At 43.2% G+C, this 14,655-nt stretch overlaps 1 protein-coding gene and 1 non-coding gene across 3 annotated transcripts in view; one reads left to right on the top strand and one right to left on the bottom strand.

The window, feature by feature from the left end:
* Positions 1–1,575: 1,575 nt before the first annotated feature.
* Positions 1,576–14,655, bottom strand: part of LOC135527929 (eukaryotic translation initiation factor 2D-like) — a 47,584-nt gene continuing 34,504 nt past the window's right edge. The window contains exons 5-7 of one of the 2 annotated variants that reach the window (XR_010453485.1): positions 13,469–13,589; positions 13,191–13,370; positions 1,576–2,729 (exon numbers count right to left, since the gene is read on the bottom strand). Coding sequence is in view for 1 of the 2 variants with exons in the window: in XM_064956595.1 (XP_064812667.1) it covers positions 2,717–2,729; positions 13,195–13,370 (189 nt within the window). In the remaining variant the exon portion in view is untranslated. The remainder of the gene's footprint in view (positions 2,730–13,190; positions 13,371–13,468; positions 13,590–14,655) is intronic. The other variant, XM_064956595.1, reaches the window with a different exon arrangement.
* trnae-uuc (transfer RNA glutamic acid (anticodon UUC)) lies at positions 11,962–12,037 on the top strand. The gene has a single exon. It is a non-coding gene; the product is annotated as a tRNA-Glu (tRNA).

Raw genomic sequence — 14,655 nt, forward strand, 5'->3', positions numbered from 1 at the left:
TGAATATGTCCGTAAACACACCAGCCAGCTGGTCTGCGCATGCTCTGAGGGCGCGGCTGGGGATGCCGTCTGGGCCTGCAGCCTTGCGAGGGTTAACACGTTTAAATGTTTTACTCACCTCGGCTGCAGTGAAAGAGAGACCGCATGTTTCCGTTGCAGGCCGTGTCAGTGGCACTGTATTGTCCTCAAAGCGGGCAAAAAAGTTATTTAGTCTGCCTGGGAGCAAGACATCCTGGTCCGTGACTGGGCTGGATTTCTTCCTGTAGTCCGTGATTGACTCTAGACCCTGCCACATGCCTCTTGTGTCTGAGCCGTTGAATTGAGATTCTACTTTGTCTCTGTACTGACGCTTAGCTTGCTTGATAGCCTTACGGAGGGAATAGCTGCACTGTTTGTATTCAGTCATGTTACCAGACACCTTGCCCTGATTAAAAGCAGTGGTTCGCGCTTTCAGTTTCACGCGAATGCTGCCATCAATCCACGTTCTGGTTAGGGAATGTTTTAATCGTTGCTATGGGAATGACATCTTCAACGCACGTTCTAATGAACTCGCACACCGAATCAGCGTATTCGTCAATGTTGTTATCTGACGCAATACGAAACATGTCCCAGTCCACGTGATGGAAGCAGTCTTGGAGTGTGGAGTCAGCTTGGTCGGACCAGCGTTGGACAGACCTCAGCGTGGGAGCTTCTTTTTTTAATTTTTGTCTGTAGGCAGGTATCAGCAAAATGGAGTCGTGGTCAGCTTTTCCGAAAGGGGGGCGGGGCAGGGCCTTATATGCGTCGCGGAAGTTAGAGTAACAGTGATCCAAGGTTCTTCCACCCCTGGTTGCGCAATCGATATGCTGATAAAATTTAGAATTCTCTTGGTAGATAATGCGGTCTACATTTGATTGTGAGGAATTTTAAATCAGGTGAACAGAAGGATTTGAGTTCCTGTATGTTTCTTTCATCGCACCATGCCTCGTTAGCCATAAGGCATACGCCCAAACCCCTCTTCTTACCAGAAAGGTGTTTGTTTCTGTCGGCGCGATGCGTGGAGAAACCCGTTGGCTGCACCGCTTCGGATAGCGTCTCTCCAGTGAGCCATGTTTCCGTGAAGCACAGAACGTTACAGTCTCTGATGTCCCTCTGGAATGCTACCCTTGCTCGGATTTCATCAACCTTGTTGTCAAGAGACTGGACATTGGCAAGAAGAATGCTAGGGAGTGGTGCACGGTGTGCCCGTTTCCGGAGTCTGACCAGAAGACCGCCTCGTTTCCCTCTTTTTCGGAGTCGTTTTTGGGTCGCTGCATGCGAACCATTCCGTTGTCCTGTTTGTAAGGCAGAACACAGGATCCGCGTCGCGAAAAACATATTCTTGGTCGTACTGATGGTGAGTTGACGCTGATCTTATATACAGTAGTTCTTCTCGACTGTATGTAATGAAACCTAAGATAACCTGGGGTACTAACAGACTGTCATAGACTGTTCTCTCTGCTACCCCACGGCAAGCGGTACCAGAGCGCCAAGTCTAGGACCAAAAGCCTCCTTAACAGATTCTACCCCGATGTCATAAGACTGCTGAACGATTAATCAAGACTATTTTTTTTCACCTTTATTTAACCAGGTAGGCCAGTTGAGAACAAGTTCTCATTTACAACTGCGACCTGGACAAGATAAGCAAATCAGTGCGACACAAACAACACAGAGTTACACATGGGATAAACAAACGAAGAGTCAATAACACAATAGAAAAATCTATATACAGTGTGTGCAAATGTAGTAATATTACGGATGTAAGGCAATAAATAGGCCATAGTGGCAAAATAATGACAATTTAGTAATTAAACACTTGGAGTGTTAGATATGCAGAAGATGAATATGCAAGTAGAGATACTGGGGTGCAAAGGAGCAAAAAAATAAATAACAATATGGGGATTAGGTAGTTGGGTGGGCTATTTACAGATGGGCTGTGTACAGGTGCAATGATCGGTAAGCTGCTCTGACAACTGATACTTAAAGTTAGTGAGGGAAATATAAGACTCCAGCTACAGTGATGTTTGCAATTCGTTCCAGTCATTGGCAGCAGAGAACTGGAAGGAAAGTGTGCCAAAGGAGGAGTTGGATTTGGGGATGACCAGTGAAATATACCTGCTGGAGCATGTGCTACGGGTGGGTACTGCTATGGTGAAATGTATTTATATAGCCCTTCTTACGTCAGCTGATATCTCAAAGTGCTGTACAGAAACCCAGCCTAAAACCCCAAACAGCAAGCAATGCAGGTGTAGACGCACGGTGGCTAGGAAAAACCTCCCTAGAAAGGCCAAAACCTAGGAAGAAACCTAGAGAGGAACCAGGCTATGAGGGGTGGCCAGTCCTCTTCTGGCTGTGCCGGGTGGAGATTAAAACAGAACATGGCCAAGACGTTCAAATGTTCATAAATGACCAGCATGGTCAAATAATTATAATCACAGTAGTTGTCGAGGGTGCAACAAGTCAGCACCTCAGGAGTAAATGCCAGTTGGCTTTTCATAGCCGATCATTGAGAGTATCTCTACCGCTCCTGCGGTCTCGAGAGAGTTGAAAACAGCAGGTCTGGGACAGGTAGCACTTCCGGTGAACAGGTCAGGGTTCCATAGCCACAGGGAGAACAGTTGAAACTGGAGCAGCAGCACAGCCAGGTGGACTGGGGACAGCAAGGAGTCATCATGCCAGGTAGTCCTGAGGCATGGTTCTAGGGCTCAGGTCTTCCGAGAGAGAGAAAGAAAGAATTAGAGAGAGCATACTTAAATTCACACAGGACACCAGATAAGACAGGAGAAATACTCCAGATATCAAAGACTTATAGATGACCTGGAGCTAGTGGGTTTGACAACGAATATGAAGCGAGGGCCAGCCAATGAGAGCATACAGGTCACAGTGGTGGGTAGTATATGGGGCTTTGGTGACAAAATGGATGGCACTGTGATAGACTACATACAATTAGCTGAGTAGAGTGTTGGAGGCTATTTTGTAAATGACATCGTCTAAGTTAAGGATCAGTAGGATAGTCAGTTTTATGAGGGTATGTTTGGCAGCATGAGTGAAGGATGCTTTGTTGCGAAATAGGAAGCCGATTCTACATTTAATTTTGGATGGGAGATGCTTAATGTGAGTCTGAAAGGAGAGCTTACAGTCTAACCAGGCACCTAGGTATTTGTAGTTGTCCACATATTCTATGTCAGAACCGTCCAGAGTAGTGATGCTAGACAGGCGAGCGGGTGCGGGCAGTGATCGGTTATTTACATTGACCCCTCCTCCACATTGTTTTTACACTGCTGCTACTCACTGTTTATTATCTACGCATGACTACATTTCTTTTTAGATCTCGCTCCCCCATCAATGTGCCATTACTAGATTTGTTTATTTATATTTACTTAGTTTTAAATGTTAGTTTGTTTTTCCAATATCTCATTTGTTGTCAGGTTAAGGTTTCTTTAATTTTTAAATATCAGTTTAAGGGTCAGCCGTCTAAGGGTGTATCATTCAGCGCACAAAGCCCAGACCTGCCTTCCTCCTGGGCAATTATATGTGAAACACATCTCTGTCCTAGAAATTCCTCAGATATGATGAAAACAGGGACAGATTTCCCCAGGGTGCAATTCCCCTTTTAAGAGTGTATTGCGTGCCAATGCGGAGGTGTAGCTCTTTAGAGCCAGGTAGTAGCTCAAAGCAATGACTGCATCCCTGAGATCTCCTTGTTCACCGTAAGCTTAGTGAGTGAGACGTCTTTGGTCTGATTCGTAGATGATCTGTCTATCAATAGTTTGGCACAACCAGAATCACACATTAAGGATGACATGTTGATGCCACTGAGCAACCCACTCAGAAAAATGAGTGATTGGGTTTTACTGACACTGGTTTAAGGTTGTTGTGGAGGTGATGCCCTGGGTTCCAATGTCATCTAGAGCAGGGCTTCCCTCACTCGGTTCTGGGGCCCTCTCCCTGGGGGCACAATTTGTTTTTTTGCCCTGGCACTAAACAGCTGATTCAAATAACCAACTCATCATAAAGCTTGATTATTTGAATCAGCTCTCTAGTGCTAGGGGAAATCCTGACCTAGAGCATCAAAATGATTTTCTGTTCCAAGCCGTAATGGCCAACCTATCTGATTGTGGCGCCAGGAACCACATAACCTCATGAGAAACCCAGAAGAAGGTCAAGGTAATGGACTCGTGCTGAAGTCAATGACAGTGTGACATGTCACAGTTTTTAACAGGTGTTAGTCTTGCTACCATGGGTCCCATGGGACCTTTTTATCAGTGTAGTGGGAATGTGAGCTGACGAAGGCAGTTGATGCTATCTGTAATGGATATAGTACTCCCAACCCAACTTCCATCCAGACAAGGCGTTATCTTGACATCCAGTGAAGACCTGTCTCAGACCTGTCCAAGGCAAGAGAGACATTTGATGAGATCCACTCAGTTCATATTGTTATGAAGGAGCAGCTCAACTGGTGTCTGCGGTTTTCTTGCACAACAAAACCAATAAAGAATAGCACCTGTAACGTCACTCCTTCTACTCTTTTAGGTTGCTACTGAGCACAGACGTCAGTTCAACATCCATTTTTATTTACATTTGGTTAACCTGTTGATGCTCTGGGGGCGCTATTTCATTTTTGGATGAAAAACGTTCCCGTTTTAAACAAGATATTTTGTCACAAAAAGATGCTCGACTATGCATATAATTGATAGCATTCGAAAGAAAACACTCTGACGTGTCCAGAACTACTAATATATTTTCTGTGCGTGCCCTAGAACGTGAGCTTCAGGCAAAACCAAGATGAGATGGCATCCAGGAAATGAGCAGGATTTTTGAGGCTCTGTTTTCCATTGTCTCCTTATATGGCTGTGAATGCGAGAGGAATGAGCCTGCCCTTTCTGTCGTTTCCCCAAGGTGTCTGCAGCATTGTGACGTATTTGTAGGCAGATCATTGGAAGATTGACCATAAGAGACCACATTTACCAGGTGTCCGCCCGGTGTCCTGCGCCGAAATTGGTGCGCAAAAGTCACCTGCCAGTATTTTTCCATGGGATACAGAGAGGAAAGCAAGCTTCCACGAACTGCATATCAATGAAGAGATATGTGAAAAAACACCTTGAGGATTGATTCCAAACAGCGTTTGCCATGTTTCGGTCGATATTATGTAGTTAATCCGGAAAAAGTTTTACGTTGTAGGTGACTGAATTTTCGGTTCATTTCGGTAGCCAGACGCAATGTAGAAAACGGAACGATTTCTCCTACACACAGACGCTTTCAGGAAAAACTGTGCATTTGGTATGTAACTGAGAGTCTCCTCATTGAAAACATCAGAAGCTCTTCAAAGGTAAATGATTTTATTTATTTGGTTATCTGGTTTTTGTGAAAATGTTGCGTGCTAAATGCTACTCAAAATGCTATGCTAGCTTTGCATACTCTTACACAAATTAGTCAATTTCTATGGTTCAAAAGCATATTTTGAAAATCTGAGATGACAGTGTTGTTAAGAAAAGGCTAAGCTTGAGAGCAGACGCATTATTTTTATTTTATTTATTTATTTTCAGAAATCGTTAACGTTGCGTTATGCTAATGAGCCTGAGGCTTTAGTCACAAACCCGGATCCGGGATGGGGAGTTTCAAGAAGTTAAGTTGTTAACCAACGTGAATTTAACGTGTAATCAACAAAACATTTCACCATGTCATTGGATTTATGTTAAAAGTTGTGTGAAAAAAAGACGAGATTCCTTACGTTGATGACAATCAGTTTTCCACTTTGCTTCAGTGTCATTTCATTACATTTTATGGTTGAAATGACGGGGAAACAACATTGATTCAACCCTTTTTTTGCCCTTTGGGTTTTAGCCGGATTGATCACAAAAAATCCCTAAACTTGAATCCCCATCTTTTTCTGGGGACCGTCGCAATCAAATCCAAGTCAAATAAATCAACAATCTAATAATGCGTAGCAGGACAAAAAGATGAGAAACATTTTTTTAATTTTCCCCTTAGGTGATAGTTTTACAGGCAGTCATGTGTTAATGATCACACAGCTACACAGGAGGGAGACACAGTTGGTGAGCAATGAGCATAGCTATGTCTACAGATCTATCTTACAGCACTTCATCACGTGTTTGTTTGGCTTTTCTCCAGAAATAATGGATAGATCACAAAGATTTACTGTATATGATCTAGAAAAAAATCAAAAACTTTGAACCATACTGAAGAACAGGTGTATGACTGCAATTGTACAATGTTTCAATGAGCAGATAGAACATACTGTAGGCTGGACTATTATCGAACGCGCCACAGAAATGTTTACACCATGTCTTGGTTACAAACCCCTGCCTTGCAACCCGAGTTTGATTGAATTTGGGCCAGAGGTAATGGAACTGTGGAAGATAAAACCATCCTCAACAGTTGAACCAGAATGATACCCTTTACCTACCACCATCCCTATCTACTGAATGGGATTGAACACACGCCAAATACTATCAGAAATGTTTAAAAACATATTTCCTAATGACCAGCTTACAGCTTACAGTTTTACATAACATCCTCAGGCGCTGAGTGATCACGCTCATGTTTATGTTCAGTATGAGGATAGAGGCACACTGGCTCTGGCTCAAATGGTGCTCTACTGGTCAAGAGTACTGTACTGTATGTGTCTTTTTGGAACACAAATACTTTATCAATGGCGACATATAGCTATAATTCACCTTGTGAGAGACTACGATTAAGCAGGGGGTGGTGGTGACGTATGGTGGATCCCGTATGGTGGGGGTGGAAGGCAGATTTAGTGGACAGCCCGGGGATGTTTGAAGTACGAGATGACCCTAGACGTGAGCCGAGGCATCGAAATTCTCCTCAGCTATTCCTGTTCAGCGCTCAGAATACTGATTGCGGAACCCTGGTTTCCCTGGCAACAAGGTCTCCTCTAATATAGCAACCAGCGCACGTGTCAGAAGTAGTTTTTTTTCTTCTTCTAATTCCAACCACCCCTACTTTACTCCTGTCTTTTCAAACGGTTACATGCCTGTGTTGTTGAGAGGGGTCCAGCTATAGACCTCATCTCTCAGACCTCTCCCCCTCATCTCTCAGGCATCTCCCAGGATCCTCCCCCTCACATAGCAGGTCCCTTCCCCTAATATATCAGGCCCCTCCCCCTAATATATCAGGCCCCTCCCCTCATATCAGGCCCCTCCCCTCATATATCAGGCCCCTCCCTCTCATCTCTCAGGGCCCTCTCATCTCCTGCTTATGTTTAAGTGACACGTGATATTCTGGAATTCCCCTGATTGTCTATGCAATTAAAATATGGGTCAAAAGGGAAATAAAAGCACAATGGGCTATGCCATCATTTTAGTTGAACTAATGTGCAATGTTTTAGCTTCAAATTGATGTGTAATCTGTTGATTCTTTGGATAGCAGATATAACGTTAACAGAACTGAGGGAAAACAGTGCTTGGCAGGCGGGGGCGAAGGACACTGTGCACCGTTCATGTGTTGATTGTGTTTTAGTTTCGGCCCAAAGTGTGTTGTCAGTCGTTTGGACGCTATCCACTCAGTGGTAAACAGAAAAAAAGCTTCTGCTTCCTTCCTGTCTCAGGCCTGGAAGTGACGTTTGTAACTACTGAGAGGGGCCTGAGAGATGAGGTGGGAACTGACAGATGAAGTCTGCGGTTATAATCTATTGGAGATGTTCACTCTTCCAAGGCATTCCCCTTTGCTTTGAACATGTTTTATGAGCAGCCGAAATCCCTTTCTATCCATCTCTAATCAGCTGGTTTGGCGTGCCATTCTGTAAAATGTCAAGCAGGCAAGTACCCCAGGACAAAGAAGTAATCGAGGTTAAGTTGGAAAATCACATTGCTGGAGCCTATTATCTACTAAATAGAGGCCTGAAGCCATGATTATTGTCATTACTGTCATTGTGTTCCCCGTCGGTGCCCCAAATGCCATCACTCACTTCCTGGGGCCAGTCATTGCATGGGGACAACAGTAAATGATTTTCAGTGTTGAACATTTGCACAGAGATGTCTTTAGGCCAGCTAATTGCCATGTAAGATTGTACAATATTGTGCAATGTGGTGCAGAGCAGATTCCTTGCTTGTGGAGTTGAAAATGTGAGCTTAAAAGAAGATAAAACCGTTGGAAAGGATCCTTTTACCATAAATATCTACACAGTGCCATCTGTTGGCTGGCTTCAGCAGTATACTAAACTCCTTAATAAAATGTATGCATCATCTGATGAGATTAGATCGGAGCAGGAAGAATTTGTGTCACCAATTCAGAGGACAAATGTTTAGCATTAAATTTGGTTATGTAACCCTACTCCTTAAATGCACTACTTTTGACATCACAGACTACAGGTTGTGGCAGTGGCAGGTGGATGGGGACCAGCCTAGGAGTGCATCATCTAGGGACTCGCTGCTATGCTGCCTGGCTAACTGTGTTTTATACTGTACCACTAGACACATACACAGATAGATGTCCTCTGCCCCCACTCAGTCAGTCATGAGAGGAGAGAAAAAGGGTGAGTCTGCATATTCTAGTCTGAAGCAACTCACAATGGGACTGAGAGACCGTAAAAAGTTATCTCCTCCATTTCATTAATGTTCACGCTGTTGTACACGTCGAGCCAGAGCATCCCAAACATGTCTGGTGAGAATATAGGCCATGGAAGAAGTGGTACATTTTCAGCTTCCAGGAATTGTGTACAGATCCTTGCGACAGGGGGCCGTGCGTTATCATGCTGAAACATGAGGTGATAGTGGAGGATGAATAGAACGACAATGTACCTCAGGATCTCGTCACAGAATCTCTGTGCATTCAAATTTCCATCGACAAATGCAATTGTGTTCTTTGTCCGTAGCTTATGCCTGCCCATACCCTAACCCCAACTCTACCTTGGGGCACTCTGTTCACAACGTTGACATCAGCAAAGCACTCTGCCACACGACACCATAAACGCTGTCTGCCATCTGCCTGGTACAGTTGAAACTAGAGTTAATCTGTGAAGAGCACACTTCTCCAGCAAGCCAGTGGCCATTGAAGGTGAGCATTTGCCCACTGATGTCGGTTACGACGCCAAACTGCAGTCAGGTCAAGACCCAGATGAGGATGACAAGCACACAAATTAGCTTACCTGTGATGATTTCTGACAGTTTGTGCAAACCCATAGTTCTATCAGCTGTCCTGGTGGCTGGTCTCAGACTATTCTGCAGGTGAAGAAGCCGGATGTGGGAGGTCCTGGGCTGGTGTGGTTACACATGGTCTGGGGCTGGGGTTGTGTGGCGAAACTGCACATTTTAGAGTGGCATTTTATTGTCCCCCAGCACAAGGTGCCCCTATGCCCCTGTGTTATGATCATACAGGATATGCATATAATTGGTAACATTGGAAATAAAACACTTTGAAGTTTGTAGAAATGTTAAAATAATGAAGGAGAATATAACACAAAATATATTATAGGAGAAAATCCAAAGAAAAACCAACCGGAATTATTTTTTTTGAGAGAGACCATCCTCTTAGAAATGCAAGAGAAAGGTCATATTGTAAATTAGCTCCCTTGATGCAATTCCCACGGCTTCCACATGGTGACAGCAGTCTATGTCCAAGGTTACAGGCTTGTAAATTCAACAATGAATAAGAAATAACAGTTTTAGTAGGACAGTCTTGGAAATCCGTGTTTGCGCACGCCATGAAGAAATTACGCACCTGCTAAAATCGATTTCATATTGAACATACTTCTTTCTGAAATAAGTATTGTAGTTTGATTACATTTGAGGCTATCTGAGGAGTAAATAGAAACATATTTTGACTTGTTGAAACAAAGTTTAGGGGTAGATTTTCGGATTCCTTTCTCTGCAAGTTGAACGAGTGGATTACTCAATCGATGGTGCCAACTAAACTTACTTTTTGGGATATAAAGAAGGATTTCATCTAACAAAACGACACTACATGTTACAGCTGGGACCCTTTGGATGACAAATCAGAGGAAGATTTTCAAAGAGAGAATATTTAGTCTTTATATGTGAATGTCTGAAACCTGTGCCAGTGGAAAAATATTTTGATGTGGGGCGCCGTCCTCAAACAATCACATGGCATGTTTTCGCTGTAATAGCTACTGTAAATCAGACAGTGAAGTTAGATTAAGAATTTAAGCTTTCAGCCGATATAAGACACTTATATACCTAAATGTTTAAATCCATATTAGAATTTATTTTAATTGCGCGTCCTCCAGTTTCACTGAAAGTTGTCCCGCTAGAGGGACACCGATCCTTATTAATCAGCTTCTTCATATGCCACACTTGTCAGGTGGATGGATTATCTTGGCAAAGGGAAATGCTCAATAACAGGGATGAAAACAAATTTGTGCACAACATTTTCGAGAAATACGCTTTTTGAACGTATAGAACATTTCTGGGATCTTTTATTTCAGCTCATGAAACATGGGAGCAAACACTTACATGTTGCGCTTATATTTTTGTTCAGTGTATTTTGAATGAGAAGAGATACACAGATCCAATGGCTTTGAGTATGTGCTGGATGTAAAAGTACATGTTTACCAGCAAGAAAGAAAGACCCTTAGGTAATCGGGGTCATCATATTATGAGAGATGGCTAAAAAGGGAAAAACAACAACCACATCAGCATGAGATAATAAAAGTAGATAAGTGAGTGGACTGGAAGACGTTTCTTTAGATGCACACAAGGTGAGTTGAATTTCGAAGTGGCCAACCTCTGTAGTCCAGCTAATAAGCTTGTGTGTGCCTCAGATATCGTCTGAGTAATGATTAACAATGGGTAAATACAGACACTGTGTGTGCATGTTTGTACATATGTGTGCGTGTGCGTGGTTAACCCCCAGTGATATGACCATAGCACAGATATGTGCTGGTGAGAGGAGAGGCACTCTCCTGTATGCTGTTTCTGCTATTACAGTATATGTGGTGGGTAAAGTCATGAACCCTCAAGAGGAACACTGGATGGTCACTCTGCAGGGTGTGTTCTACCAAGCCCTGGGTATAGTGCGCATCCCCTGTAAGTATACCTATAGAACTAACTGCTGCTGGGTATCTAATGTTGCTTTAAACAGATGGATGAGTACAATAACTAGGGGAGTAGTAGTAAAATGTGTTAATTTGCTCAGCACACATTTATCAGAATATACATGTTATTTTTTCCATAAATTAACTAGTAAAATCTGATGTATACTGCATTTAAAGGATAATGAACTTATTTGATTAAATGATATATGGCTATAGTAACATTAAGAGAAGGCTGGTATAAGCTTGGTTTATGCTTTGCATGAATGATTATATGCTTCATTTGTTTCCAATGGCGAAACCCTAATAATACCAAAACCTCCTCTAGCCAACATTGTTACCTTCCTCATCTTCTGGAGTCCAGCACCTTCTACCTGAAGGTTATCTATGTATTTTTTTTAACCTTTATTTAACTAGGCAAGTCAGTTAAGAACAAATTCTTATTGACAATGACGGCCTACCGGGGAACTGTGGGTTAACTGCCTTGTTCAGAGGCAGAACGACAGATTTTTACCTTGTCAGCTCGGGGATTCGATCCAGCAACCTTTCGGTTACTGGCTGAACGCTCTAACCACCTGCCGCCCCAAACCAGCGACCTATGGAACTGCCGCCCCAAACCAGCAACCTAATATCTGTAGCTGAAGTTAAATAAGCTACATTATTGAGGGTGATGTCACCATGGACATTTGTTATGGATACTGCTGTAATGGTGTCCTCACATTCTTTACCCACATGCAAAAGGCATTTAAAACATGTTAGCTACTGTTTAAAAAATATAGTATTAAATGTGCTTATATTTATTTTTCAAATGGGCTATAATATTTTTTTTCTTTTAAACCACACATTTTGGATGGATATTACAATACATTTGACATTTAAATGGATTAGTAAAGGAAGTCAATTATATTTCATTGGGTCCTGTGTGGCTCAGTCGGTAGAGCATGGCGCTTTCAACGCCAAGCGTCGTGGGTTCGATTCCCGGTAGGGCCACCCATATGTAAAAGTAGTGGCCCCAGCCGACTTGTAAGTCGCTTTGGACAAAAGCGTCTGCTAAATGGGATATATTATTATTATTATTATATTATTTATTAATTTCATCTGACAATGTTGTCGAATGCAGTGTGAACTTCTGACCCTCGTAAAGCCTTTGATGTGACTTGATAGAACCAGTGACTCCATTACAGAAGTATGTGATTGTAGGTTTTGCTGCAACGCTCCAACTCTTGACCACTGTACTTTCCCATTATTGATGTCTTCAAAACATGCCAATATATGACAGGCTTACTGCTTAGCTATTGATTTTGTGGTGTACCAACAGTTACAAAACAAGCATTTCTAACAACTCAGACGTTGTCAGAGACAAGTTATTGCATTCTGTCTGTCACTATGGAATTGTTTGTGGACACTGACATTTGAGTCATTCAGCTGAAAATCTCTTCAAAGCAGACGTCATATACTGTATGTATGGAAAAATCGAATAGCTTCTTATCAGTATAATACCCTTTTTTTAGGTACAATAACACGGCCTATTTATTTAAAGTTTCCCTGATTTTGAGGCTACAGAGAGAACGATGTTAGCCTGGATGCAAGACAGACTTTCTCAGCCTGGTAACTCTGGTATAGAAACTGTTTGGCCTTGTTTCATTAATGAGTGCTGTTTCTACGGAACACAGCCTATTTTAATGATTGTGTCACCTTTTCATCAGTAACCATGGTCAATGCAGGCATTGCTAACTCCACTCAGACTCAGAGGATGATGATTGGACAGGTCATATTCTAATTGAGTGGCATATTCTAACTGAACAGACATCTCAGGCTGGCATCTAGGCTAGCACAATGTAACATTAATGACAACATAAATTTAGCTAATCCTGGAGTAAACTTTATTTCAATGATAGACAATTTGTAAACAATTTGTTTACACAGCTATACATACTTGTTGATGAAATGTTGAGATTATTTTGTCTTTTCAGGCTTCTGAACTTTGTCTAGACCCTGGATGTACTTGCGGGGAATTTGGTACTTATCGGAAAAATAAAGTGGGGGAAAGCCTTAGAAATGATGCACATAAACACCTGTTAAATCAAGAGTTGGTATTAAGACAGTCTTGTCATGTGGTTACCAATAGGAAATGTTTGCGAACCTACAGTAGCAGCAGTTGGCCGACTTGCTGGACCCGGTTTCCTTGTATCTCGACCAGAGCACGGTCCTTTGAGCCAGGTATGTAGTTCAGGGCTGAGCTGGCGTGGACTCTGTGCTGCAGGGCTAACGATACGGCCATGGGGTCCACACCATACACCTCCAGGTTCTTTATCATGGTCACCTACAGATTAGGGAGGAACGGATATTTTATTAATCACAAAGATTGAGGAGTGCTGATTTAAAACAAGAAAGATTGTAAAGATGTTGTCATGGCTATACCGTCTTGTTGGAGTTCCTGAAGGCCACAGAGATGTCTATGGGCTCAATGTGGCCCTTCTTTACTACGGGTGGCTGGCCAGGGAAGACCAGCTGGTGGCAGTGCTAAATTTTGTCTAGCGTCCTGTGGACACAAGATGATGCTGTGATGCATCATGACTTTACATTATACATTTTAGTCATTTAGCTCTTATCCAGTAGTGAGTGCATACATTTTTCGTGCTTTTTCGCACTGGTCACATTGAAGCTGTTCTGGCTCGTGGTGGCCCAACGCCCTATTAAGACACGTTATGTTGGTGTTCCCTTTAATTTGGCAGTTACAGTGCATTCAGAAAGCATTCCCTTTACTCAGTACTTGTTGAAACACTTTGGCAGTGATTACAGCCTTGAGTATTCTTGGGTATGATGCTACAACATTGGCACACCTGTATTGGCGGAGTTTCTCCCATTCTTCTCTGCAGATCCTCTCAAGCTCTGTCAGGTTGCTGCACAGCCATTTTCAGGTCTCTCCAAAGATGTTTGATCGGGTTCAAGTCCGGGCTCTGGCCGGGCCACACAAGGACATGCAGAGACTTGTCCCAAAGCCACTCCTGTGTTGTATTGACTGTGCGCTTAGGGTCGTTGTCCTGTTTGAATGTGAACCTTCGCCCCAGTCTGAGGTCCTGGGCAGGTTTTCATCAAGGATCTCTCTGTACTTTGCTCCGTTCATCTTTCCCTTGATCCTGGCTAGTCTCCCAGTCGCTGCCGCTGAAAAACATCCCCACAAAATGAGGCTGCCACCACCATGCTTCACCGTAGGGATGGTGCCCGGGTTCCTCCAGACGTGACGCTTGGCATTCAGGCCAAAGAGTTCAATCTTGGTTTCATCAGACCAGAGAATCATGTTTTTCATGGTCTGAGAGTGCTTTAGGTGCTTTTTGGCAAAATCAAAGCGGGCTGTCATGTGTCTCTTACTGAGGAGTGGCTTCCATCTGGCCACTCTACCGTAAAGGCCTGACTAGTGGAGTGCTGCAGAGATGGTTGTCCTTCTTGAAGGTTCTCCCATCTCCACAGAGGAACTCTAGAGCTCTGTCAGAGTGACCATCGGGTTCTTGGTCAACTCCCTGACTAATGCCCTTCTCCTCCGATTGCTCAGTTTGGCTGGGCGGCCAGCTCTAGGAAGAGTCTTGGTGGTTCCAAACATCTTCCAT

This window comes from Oncorhynchus masou, chromosome 33 (assembly GCF_036934945.1).
Source record: "Oncorhynchus masou masou isolate Uvic2021 chromosome 33, UVic_Omas_1.1, whole genome shotgun sequence".
Taxonomy (NCBI): Eukaryota; Metazoa; Chordata; class Actinopteri; order Salmoniformes; family Salmonidae; genus Oncorhynchus; species Oncorhynchus masou.